General features: G+C 34.8%; 1 protein-coding gene across 22 annotated transcripts in view; it reads right to left on the reverse strand.

Annotated features, from left to right (window-relative positions):
* Positions 1 to 13118, reverse strand: part of MEF2C (myocyte enhancer factor 2C) — a 134550-nt gene that overhangs the window by 62004 nt on the left and 59428 nt on the right. For all 22 annotated transcript variants that reach the window (XM_064641823.1, XM_064641824.1, XM_064641833.1 and 19 more), the window contains one exon: positions 2414 to 2617. In XM_064641823.1, coding sequence (XP_064497893.1) covers positions 2414 to 2617 — 204 coding nt within the window. The remainder of the gene's footprint in view (positions 1 to 2413; positions 2618 to 13118) is intronic.

Below are 13118 nucleotides of genomic sequence, written 5' to 3' on the forward strand. Positions count from 1 at the left end.
GTAATACTGTCTGATTCTCAGCTGCTGTTGATTGCTCTGGAAGAACAAGATTAAGAACTTGCAAGTATGTAATCTAACCGTCTGAAAGTGAAAAGAAGATGGACTCCTTACAAGGAAAATATGTGTAATGTAGTCAGTTTAACTAATAAATTAAAATATTTAAATGTGTGGCAGATTTCTATCCTGTACCTAAAAATATACCCAAACTACATGAAGAGTCAAACCATTTACCAGATTCCTCTTCTATACTTGTAACTGCGATGTTAAATACCAAGTAAAGGCATGATAGTCTTGTTCAAAACCTACACCCTGCAGAAGTACTCCTTGGATCCTGAAACCATATCAGTATGGATGAAGCTTAAGTATTTTATGTTTCAGGCAAAACATTGAAAAATATAACAGAAAAACAAATTCAAAGCTGACAGAGCATATGGAAAAACTATAAACATTCACCTAATTTGGCCTTTTCTGCCTATTGTTAGGTTGCTCAATTTAAATTACGTACTGTTACTTTCATCCCTGTAAAAAGGAATGCCCATCAAACCTTGGGTATAGCCAGAAAATTACACATCTGCATTCAAAACTGCCTATCAGCCTATCCAAACTGGCCCACTCTTAATGCAGAAAGGAATTTTGCTGGTGTAGTGAGTGCTCTTTCTGAAAAATCTAAAAGTTATAACAAAATAGACATTATTTGGAATTTTAAATTTTAACTCAGATATCTTTAAAAACCACAGTCCTCAAGATCAAAAGTATTCATTCATCGTAAAGCAAGCAATAAATCCCTAACTGGATTAATCACCTATTTCCACAAGAAAGCCTGCAGGAAGAAGTAAAGATATCACAGGAAACTTTTCTGCTAAGAATACTCTGGCTTTTTGCCACTAGAAGAGGACAGGACATTATTTTGGACACAGAATTTGAATTCTGTTGGACATAGGCTTAAAAAATCTAAGTGACAGGAAAGGCTTCATGTCTATACAGAAGATTCAAAGTAAGAGAGGAAAAGAGATGATGGAGAGGAGGAAGACATTATGCACTTTCCTCCTAGTCTTACATCACATAAATTTTTGTTCTGCTGTCAGAACCTCACCCTCTTCTAATATAGGAGAAAATCTGGGGGGAAATCATGAAGGAAGTAAAAGAGTATCTTCCTAGATGGTGACATATGGATAGACAGAAAAGTGATATATATTCCTGGGTGCAGTTTTTGCCCATCTATGGTGGTGTGTCTCTGACTCTTTGTAACGTGTAGCAATGTTCATTTTTTATCCATAAAAAACATTATAAGTAAATAACTAACTTCCTTACATTGCTAGTCTCAAACACATGACTAACCAAGGTGAAGAATCCAAAAGCATCAAAATCTCATTTGAGACAACATATAAATTCTTTAAAAATCTGAAACTAAAACCTTTTAAAACTAAGTGCCAAGGTATTCAGGAATAAATTTTCACTGACTTTTAACCTTCCAATACTTTTTAAAATTATAATATTATAATATTGGATGGCTAATCACTCAGGTGCTTTGAAAACTGAAGTTGTATAGGTCATATAATCCATTTCTTAGATATCACTGTGAGAGCTTTGCTATAGCAACAAAATCATTGAAGGCTTCATGTATTTTGCATAGTTTGAATCCCAACGTGATTTTAAAGTAAACTGACTTTTCTGCAAATATTAGAAGCTTAAATTTTAAAATTTTAATTTTTATTTAATAATTTTCAGTAATTGTAATTAAAAATTGCCATATATATTTACAAAACCAATATTTAAAAAGTGTTTCTAGCATTCTGACACTACTGCTTTGATATTGTTACTATTACATTATATTAATAGCATTCTGTATGTTGTAGCTGAAACATTTTTATTGTGTAGATTGTAAGTAAATTTTTCTTGCATTTTATTAAATATCCTTCCTTTGTAAATAATCAAAAAGCTTAAAAGGGCAGTTAAATGCCTTAAAGCAGTGGCTCTTAATCTTCTTTCACATCTTTTACAATGTATTTTTAGTTCCTCCTGGACAGACAATACTATAACTTTTGGAGTGTGGAGACAAGGTATACAATGTTTTCTGGAGAGCATGTGACTGGGGGAGACTAGGAGACAAAGGGGAGATTCAGCTGGTAGGTAATGGTTAAGGCATGGAGAGGACTAATGGGACACAGGAACAAAGCAGCACAGAAAGCTGGACAATAGGGAGCCAGAGATCCCATTGCAGGAGTTTCTGTGAGACTCAGCAGGATAAAACTTACAGCTCACAAGACACAGCTTTCTTTTAGTCTTGGCTTCACCACCTCCAACCCCCAAACCAATACATTGTCCTATTCTGCTCTCCTGCTGCTATGTCACCTGAGGGTATGATCTACTCACTTGGAGCACCTCTATCTCAGAGCAATACATGAAGTCTTACCTCAACAATATCTGAATTCGTTCGACTCTCATGTGGCTCGTTGTACTCGGTATATTTCAGCAACACTTTGTCCATATCAGTGCTGGCATACTGGAACAGTTTGTTGGTGCTGTTGAAGATGATCAGAGCAATCTCACAGTCACACAGAACACTCAGCTCATAAGCCTTCTTCATTAACCCAAATTTCCTCTTTGTAAAGGTCACCTGGAAAAAAAGCAAAAAAAGTCCATCAAAACCCCACAAGTTACAGTCTGTAGTCCTTCTCCCTTTTTACTGCAACTGCAGTAGTCTTTGAATAGAATATGTTCAGAAGACAAATGCATAAATACAATTACAGTTACAAATAGAATATATATGTGTGTGTATGTGTGTCACATAAGGGAGTAAATATATGTAATTATCACTGCACAAAACTTGAGGTACAGGTAAGGAGAATGAGACATTTTCATTTAGTGGTGCTATGAAGTGCTCTCTAACTTCTAAATTCAGATACCCTTTAGAATGCATACATCTTTCCCACCAATATTTAAAAACTGCATCTCAGATTAGCACCTGTAAATAGTTTGAACATGTGCAGTCAATTCTTATTTTTGATAGTGATTGACTTTGATTGCAAACCCCTCAGCTCCTGCTAGATTTGAAGCAAAGAAATCATTTTATACAGCATTTAAGTAGTGTAAAAGAGATACATTGTTCATGTAAACATGTTCACAATAGTTTTGAAGAAATATAAAGTGTTAAAAATTCAAACATTCATGTGAGAAATGAGAGTTTTAAAGCATGAACAAAGAACAAACAAAAGCTGGTCAGCCAGTCAGACTTTTGAAAAAAGGTCTTTTCTAACCACATAGCAGATTTTATTTCATTTCAAGCTATATCCTTAGAAATATGAACTGGCATTTTTTAGTACAAGGGGTCATATTACACAGGAAAAAAATAGGGATAGGCTTATAAATTCTCAGAATGCCAGTGAATGCCCAGACATCATGCAAAATCCAGGCAGCATGAAAAATATAATTATTCAGTACAAAACCCTAATTTTCCATGGGGACTGCTTTGACAATGAAAGACCTGCACATTAAACAATTTTTTTCCTCTTTTTTTCTCCATTAGCTTACAAGTTCCAGTAAGATATGTGACTCGAAATAGGAAACTACGAAAAGCTGTTTAACTTAATTATATGGTTGAATTTATCTCCTTCTGTTTCTTCATATGTGCAATTTCCATTAAATATATGTGATTCTTTACACATATTTTATTCTCTAATAATTTTCAGTGACAAGGATTTTTAAGATAAAAATATGGGTTTGCTAAGCCAATAATTAATCAAATTTAGCATGCAGTCAAGGTACTTAATAGGTCAAGGACAGGCACACAACCAAGTTTATAGGTCTGCCTAATTCTGCACTTGTTGCTACCGTTACCTGTACACCCATAAGCAGTGGCATCGCTGCACTTTAATACTGAGGCAAGAAGATTCATTTGCACACCAGTCATATGGCTGCTGTTTTATCTTGTCACACTCCTAACGCAAGTTAATGCTAACTGCAATCCCAGACTACCTTAAAATCCCAGCATGTCAGGCCATGGAAAACGTGACTTTTAAGTATTGCCAATCCCTATTTGCTAGACCATCTTAGAAAGACGAGGCTCTGTGCCAATACTATGAACACTTATTCTCCCAAATGTATACTGAATGTTATTCCTCTTACTGTAAATTTCATTTTAGCCTCTGTCAATGTACTGTAAAAAAAGGTGGATTAGCATTAAATACAATTAGTCAAGCATTGTAAAAACACATTTTCCACAGCACTGGTCTCAAGTATGCATAATTAATAGTTAGTTCTTTCTAAATTTTTCTATCATGGTTTTTGATATTTGGAATGAATAATGAGATAGGTAATAAAACTTCACTCAAATTCTAAAAAAAAAAAAAAAAAAAAAAATCCTGTCTTTAAAATACTCCTTTAAACTTTTCTCTGATTAGAGAAAATTGCAATGCAATTGTTGAATCATATATATATAAGCTTGTTTTAGAAATAACTAAACTTGCAGAAAATAAAATGTACTAATTCAACATATTTTCTGCCTCTAACATGCCTTTCAATCAACTTTTTGACCACAGTGTGTTAGGTGGAGTGTCTCTGTACAATATGGTTTCTGTTGTGCAGAAACCTCTGCATTTAGCATGTTATAGCTTTTCACCATCAAAGTACACCCTAGTACAGAAATATCCTTAAAGCCACTGTTTGTGTTTACTGTTAGGTACTCCTAAACATTTAGAAAAACCACACAGCTGTGCTGCACAGCAGATACTTATTTCATAATACTTATCACCAGAATGATGCTGGGTAGAGTTCCTTTTTTTGGAAAGTGGAAAAAAAAAAAGAGAAAAATAAATCAGCTATATCTTTCTTTTCTCTTTCTCTATTATATAATCTTAACTGCTCTGAATTTGATTTGGTTTTAACTCCTTGATTTTTTTCTAATATTTTCTAAACGTATCAGCTAATGCTTTCTCTAACTGCTGATAAATGAATTTAAAACAATTGTATCTATTACTGTTTCTGTGGTGATGTGGAATACTAGTTTTCAAATGTGCCATTCATAGTGGTTTATCTTTACATATATATAATACATATATATATATGTATATATATAAATTTATTATGCTTTTACACCAGTTTATGGTAGAGGTGAACTTGTATTTTTGAACGTATAGTGAAAGGTCAGGTCAGTAACTTCGGAAGAGATTAAGAATATTCTTCAAGCCATTTTAAAAAAAGAAATTATCTTTTTTGATACATTCTTCTATGTGGCTACATAACAAAGATGAATACACCATATGCTAAAATATTTTTGTGAGCAATATAAGTAAAAAGCATGTTTATTACTTAAATTTTTTGGCTATGACTTTGTTCATTATTTGTTATGTTAACCATACTCACCCACACTAAAAGTATCTAATAAATATCGTTAACAATATTCTAGTATTGCACAAGTTATCCTGAGTGGTAAAAATTAGCATAAATTATTTAAAACATCTGTTCTGTTTTGTATAGTTGGAAGGCAGTGTGCAGCCTACACTTAAGAAGCTCTGATTACACTTGAACCAACTTAGTGCTAAGAATGAACAAGACACACACATTGGCATGAATACAAGCTGTAGCTACAGTACCAAAAAAATTAGGTGTTTACATAGTCTTGTTATTATACATTGTGTTCAAAGTTCTGTCTTGATAGCGTCATATAACAGCTGACAATATTACTTTGTCATTTGACATAAAGAACACTAGTGACACTGAAAGATCATTTATCAATGATCTTTAAAACCTTTTTAAGCCCATGTATATAAAGCACTGGGTTTTAAACAACGACACAATTTCTAAATACTGGTATGAGGTGCTTTTTTATGCATAGTTTCATATGTATTGCAAAAGGAGTAGTGTGCAGAAAGTACCACAATTATTTCTGAAACCTACAAAAATACCTTAAAGTCATCCCTTCATATTAGCTGAAAACCCACTAGTCTACTGCACTTGTCTTAGCTGTACGGTTATGATAGTTATTTAATATTTATTTATTGATTTATTTATTTACTATTTATTTTCAATTTAATTGCCCTCTTAACAGGAATAGCAGTACCAAGAAGTTTCTAAAGCCTGCAGCATTTTTGTATATGAAGAAGCATTAATTCTGATGACTTGGTATGCTGTGAGCAAAATATCCACAGTGAAATAGCCAACTTTTAACTTCCTTGATATAAATCGAGCTTTTTATGCATTTTGGATGAAATTCTAACTAAAGGTGAAACACATGTGCTAAAGGAAAGGCACTGACAAAGGAGGATTTTTAAAAGGATGCTTTTCCACTTCAACTCTAGCTCTTAAATTTTATGGAAACGCCTCTCACATGGCATAGTCATTGCAATATCTGCAAGTGGAGCTGTAAACAGCCTGAAATCAAGTGTGTGTATCACACACTGTGCTATGTGCCATTTAAAGGGAGCAGAGCAGACTTTCTTGTTTAATTGCTAGTAAGTTCAACTTACTTAAACTATATAAATTAGAAGGTAATGTTGCCTGGTTGCAAGTACAAATCTTTCATCTGTTGAAATTTAAATTTATCTTTATGGGTTATACTGGCCACTGGTCATAATCTTTATTTAACTAGATTTGTAACAACGATACTTCTGATAGATGTTAAGGGATCAGTGAAGAAACAGTCACCATGTGGTCTTTGTTTCTTTTTTTTTTTTTTTTTTTTGATAGGAGTTGGTTTCGGATTAGTTTAGTTTAGTTTAGGTTTAGGTTTAATTCAGGTCCTTCTAGTAATTTTTCTGAAATCTCACATAATATGAGAGGCTGAACCATAACATCACTCCATATTTGTCACTAATAGTCACAGCATGTGTGCTAACATTTCATGTTTTCAAATAGCAGTCCTATGATCTTTCAAGTAATTCAGTCCAGACAGTGTCAAAATATCAGTGCTCTCCTTACTTCTTCCTATTCTGATTATGAAGATATATAGCTGCTGACACAGAAAAATGAGAGAAACAGGGAATTTGCACACAGTCCTTTCCATATACATTTCCTGCCATTAAACATGTGAAAAACAGGGACCACTGATGCACAGAAATATCCGATAGTGGCACTATCCCATCAAAAAAAATTTTATTCTGTTTGTCCTTATTTCATCTGGAATGTCTAAATTTCTGATGTAGGGACTAGAGCAGGCATGGTAGATACAATGTATGTGACAAATACCAGATACTATATGAGCACCTCAAGTACTGTGTCCAGTTCTGGGCCCCTCAGTTCAGGAAGGATATTGAGGTGCTGGAACAGGTCCAGAGAAGAGCAACAAGGCTGGGGAAGGGCACCTAAACCTATCCTGTTGAAGCCCCAAGTAACTACTGGAGAGGCAATTGCTCTTGTCATGTTCTTTCTTCCCTTTCCTCTTATTTGATTTTTGCTTAGCTGTTTGTTACATGAAGAAGTCTGACTGCAACAACCTTTACAATAATCCTCAATGGGACTGGGAAACAGTTCCACTGCAGGATTCATTCTGGACAAACCTTCCTTTATGCAAAAGCTGGCCATGCCATATTAAATGGAAGACCCTTTAAAGAGCAGTGAAGGACTTTGATCAGACTGCTTCCATGTCCTTATAACCCTCCAGCATAACTTACAGGATGAGATAGCAGTGATTTATGCTGGTAAAAGAACAATTGTCCCGGAAAGCCTCAAGCATATTGAGCTATGACTTGCTGAATAGTCCAGACAAAGAGGAGTTCTAAGAGGATGCCCTAAAATTGCAACCATAACAAATAAAATGTTCATGATTAACTCATATAAAAAAGAAGGTTTTGTTTGTTACACCACATTTTTAGAATCTTTGTGCATAAATAGCGGATGAAATACTTAAAATAGTAATACTATTCAGTCTGCCCAAATCCAGTACATGATGGTGGATCTCTCTTATGAGTTTTTCCCTTGTAAGAAAAGAGAGCAGAGATAATTGAAAGATTTCTTAATTAATAGATGATACAGCAAGTCAGAAATTAGTAGGTTAGCCAGTATCAATATGCTTCCCATTTTAACTTACAAATTAAGATCTAAAACCAAACAGGGTCAAACTTCTGATGCTTCATTTCCTTTTGCTGAATCAGAAAGATAAGATTAAGTTCATTATAGACAGATCTACAGATATGTACATATTTTAGTCAAAAAAATCATCTTAGAAACACAGTAGCTAACACAATACACAAAAAAGTTGACTTTTTTTTTTTTTTTTTTTTTTTTGGTATGCTATCACCAGTTCTGGCAGGTACAAATAGATGTTTATTGTAAAAAACATGTTTACTAGATCTGTGCTGCTAAAATGTTCATAAGGTAAAGGTCAAAGAATATTTCATTCCCTGCTGAGCAAATGGTCAGGAAGCACATTTGTCTGCATTTCCTGTCATAACAGGAAGAGTGTAACTTCTTCCTCTCCACAATGGCTTCAGTTCTGCTTCCCACCTCCAGCTCTTTCTTCCCCAGGGCTTTCCAAACCATTCCTTGCAAGACAGCAAGGCTGTTGCCTGTGTCAACACTATTTTTCAGCTCTACTATGTTGGCAGATCTTTCATTCACCACTGCACTCTCTTTACTTAGCCTTCTTGCTCACATTTCAAATTAAAAGTAATTTGACCTAAATATTTACCTTATGCTAATTCACTCTAAATTATGCTCAGAACATACATCTGTAATACAAGCACATTTAAACCTTAAATATAATGCATTCTAGAAATTCACAATTCAGTTCAGCAGCATTTTTAAAACTTTACTTCTCAGGTAGTCTGGCTTAACATGAAAAGTGCTGCCAGAATTGCAGCAGATCACAAGAAATTAGGAGTCACGAAAACTTGGGGTGTAATTCTTTGCTTACAGAAACATAACTTTACCTCTGAAAAACCAGGGCCAAGGCCTAACCTTAATGTTACATTCCAAGCATATGTCTCAGTGCAATTTAATATAAGCAAGGGAAGGAATTAAAATACGTGAAAGATAAAAAGCATGTGATGTTTAAGACAAAGGTTCATTGAACAAAATTATGCTTAGTTGCATAGTCAAGCAGTTATGCTTTCATATGATAACATTTGCCTGGGGGAAAAAAAATAAAATCTCATATACTGGATAAAATTAAGACACCCCATGAGGGAATACTGAAAATATAAGGATATTGGTGGAAAAAACTTTTCTATCCAACTTGTGCTCATGTTAGCAGTAATACTCAAGGTTCTGTACTATTTCTACAGGGGAGCTTCTGATTTAGACGATAGTCTCTTACCCTTTCCTTTTAAATAGAACCGAAACACAGATATAAATAGATACATGGGGCTGAAATTAATTTTGAAACTAGCAGCATTAGGTATCTAAGTCAGTAGAACAAATCTAGGTCTTCCTGCAAATGGTCATTTCCCTCTAGGATATTATTCCACTGCCCCATAACCTCACTTTACTTATCTGCTTTGATTTGTTCTCTATTGAGCTGATAACTTCAGTAAGTCTTGGTTTATAGCTTTAGAGATTTGCTGAAATCAAAGACTGGTAAAAAGTTTGTACATGAAAAAGTTGCACAGCAAGTGTTTGTTACTGTTATACCCCACTGAATTCCACACACACACAAATACTTTAAAAAGGGTGGACCACTGTTTAGGCAGCTTCATATTAAAGTGCACAGTTCCTATGGTATTTAATAACAAGGTCCCAGCTGCTCATTACAAAATTGAAAGAAGTGTTTTGAATGGTGTGCAGAATCATTAGTCAGGTCAATTCAGTTTTAACTGTGAAGCTTCACAAAAAGGAAAAAACTGCGGAACTAATGAGTAAGATGATCAGAGGGACAAAAAATGGTGAGACCTCATATTTCTTAATACTAACTGCAAAAAAAGGGGGATTAAAAGCAAGAGAGTTTACCAGAATTGATACCAGAATATTATCAAGTCAATATACCCTCACTCCTGGGTCAATGTACCTCTGGATTTAGCCCACAGTCCATGGATTTAATGAGATATTTTGTTAGTGACCTTGTTTAACAGTAATACCATATCATTTATGTCATTACAGCTATTTATTTTAGGCCTGGACAGCCCTGCCTGGATGGCTGCAAAGAGAGTTTCAGATGATCCCAGTCTAAAGCAGACCATGAAAGGCTCTCATTAAAACAACAAAATGTTACAAACTGATTAAACCCAGAAAAAATTCAAGGAATTTTCTGAGGCAGATGAATGCAATTGTTCCTTCATGTCTTGACCATAATAAAGGTAGTTATATTATTTCTTTCAAATAAGAAACCAAAGGAAAATAAAGTTCACACATTTTTCCTTGTTTTTCTTCTTTTTTTTTTTTAACCAACCTAGAAGTCTTCATAGAAGCATTCTCCAATCTGCTTGATTGAAATTTCTGCAGAAAGAACTTGTAGCAGTCAGGAGGTTCTAGCATGAGATATCAATGCTAATATTTTTGGCTATTGATCCTATTGGTGGTGCAACTAATACCACATGAGCTGGTATTATTCCTCTAGCTCTGTCAATTATTCATACTCCTTTTACCTGTGGCAAAAAGTAGCGTGAAAGGCAATGTTTCAGATTGGCTTTTTTAAACTTTCACAACCAAAGAAAATTTGTGATCACTCATAGAAGACTCAAACATTCTTGCCACCTTTGTCACCACACAGTAATTATGAGGGCTAGAAAAATACAGCCAACTTGCAGCCCACATGAAACAACATTTAATTAATGGCTTCTCCTAATTAAAAGCCTGAATTCTGCAATCACTGAAGTAAATGACAGAGCTTTTATGCAGGCCAGGGTAAAAGGACTGGGCCTCTAATGACTAGGTTGCAGTAGTTTCCCTTTAACTTATCCCAAAATGTCAAAGTTTCAAATAGTTTTTGGAAAATTGCAGATTGTATCACCATATCGTACATTTCTGTGAGATTTGCAGCCAGATATCTTACTCCGGACAGTTTCAACTTACATTTATTACCAGTATGGTCACTGAAGTACACAAATCCAACCAATTAGACATGCTCAGAAAAAATCCTCTTGAAGGGAGGTCAGCACTATTTTTGTCCTTCCCAATCCAGTCATACAGCACTTTGAACAGCAGGGGAGTCTCCTACTATATCAGACAGTAGTGTGGAGGAAAACAGCTGATATACTGACAGAATAAGTACACCATTCAATGGTTGACGTAGAGAGCTAGTCAGGACACTGGGCAAGTGAGTGGGAAAGCAAGGACAGAAACCACCTTCCTCAGGTCTTGTAACAACTTAAACCTTTTTTCAGAAATTCTGTTTTCCAAATAGATTCACCTTTGCACTGGGAGAGGAGAGAATAATTAAACTATTGCTATATCTCTTCATTTGATATGTGTTCCATGTATTTTTCCCTGCATGTGCTGTCCTGCAGAGAATTTACGTGCTTCAGAACAGCTGAGGAGGCACCATCCAGGTATATCATATTTCCATCTAACAAACCTTGTGTCATGAAACCAGACTGCATTTGAATATAAGCAACAATAAGGCAGTTTCAAGTCAACTGATTTGCTGCTGTTCTTGCAAACACGTTTTCATGAAGTAGAAAGAAAAATTTTCCACCTGTAAATGGCGCTACAAATAGGCTTTGAGGAACTGTGCTTGAGCTGGTATCTTAGTTGTATTAATTGAAAACTTTTAATCTTTTTTTTTCTTTCCAGTGCAACCTTTTAATCTTTTTCAGTATATATTAATACAATCAAATAAAAAGACAATATAGCAATATAAACAAGGTAATCTTCTAAGATTACTGGAAGTGTACAAGTTAGAAAACAAATAAACTGATGCTGCTATGCTGAAGCAGCAATACCTCATGGGATACATTATATTTTAAGAACCAGTGAGGCTTGTGAAAGAGTACATCTCATACGAATAGTTAAAAGATCAATCAGCTATTATTGAAAATCCAGTTGTATTTAATCATATATATATGGTCACTATTAAAAAGCCTGATCCTACAGTCCAAATGAATCAATGGAAATCTTTTCATTGGGTTCATTGAGATCTAAATCAGGACACTAAATGCAAAGAGGATAAAACCAGTAAAACACTTTTAAAATTGTCATACAATATATTAGTAGAAATAAGAAATGGAATCAAGCCAGTCTTACTATGTGGAGCATAATGCAAATCTATACCTCTAGCCTCACAGTGGCTGATCAACATCATAGATATTAGCAAATTAAATTTGCTAATTAAATTGAATTTGATTCAACCTGGAAAATAGAAGGCTTGGGGTGACGTAAGTGCAGCCTTTCAGTACCTGAAGGCAACCTACAAGAAAGATGGAGAGGGACTGTTTGCAAGAGCATGGAGTGACAGGACAAGTGGGAATGTAGTCAAATTAAAAGAAAGTAGGTTTAGATCAAATATTAGGAAGAAAATGTTTATTGTGAGGATGGCGAGGCACTGGAACAGCTTGCCCAGAGAAACTGTGGATGTCCCATCCCTGAGGTGTTCAAGGCCAGACTGGATGGGGCTTTGAGCAACCTGGTCCAGTGGAAGTTGTCCCTGTCCATGACAGAAGGGTTGTAACTAGAAGATCTTTAAGGTCCCTTCCAACCCAAATCATTCTATAATTCTATGTGTCTGTGAAATGCTAGCAAGATAAACACTTTCTGCACTATCACTACAGTTGTTATTTCTCTAGCGTTACAGTTTTATTCATAATCATTAATTCTGAAAGCTGGTGCTGGAATTCTTGAAACTCTACTTTGCTTGACTTGAAAGACTAGACTTTTTAAAAGTAAATTATCTTTAGTAAGATATCTCTTTGGCAAAACTGGGGCTAAGGTCTCTGTAAATGCTTTATTTAAGTAAGCAAGTTGACATTGAAGCTATTGTATGAACTAATGTTACTAATGGCAAAATTTTGTAGTATCATTTACAAAACAATTCAGGTTCCCTTCAAAAAGAAACCAGGGTAGCATGGGCAAGTTTCAAACAGCTAGTGACTTAACATTTAATGATAAATTCAATTCAATATTTCAAATCCAATTTAAACTTCAAGCTATCAGCCAATTAAAATAAACATGATGATAGTTTTATATTGCTAGAATTACTGCTTTTTGGCTTGTCCCACAGGAACTGGCAACCTTTAGGGAAAACGCAAAATGTA

Source organism: Pseudopipra pipra, chromosome Z (genome assembly GCF_036250125.1).
Source record: "Pseudopipra pipra isolate bDixPip1 chromosome Z, bDixPip1.hap1, whole genome shotgun sequence".
NCBI lineage: Eukaryota > Metazoa > Chordata > Aves > Passeriformes > Pipridae > Pseudopipra > Pseudopipra pipra.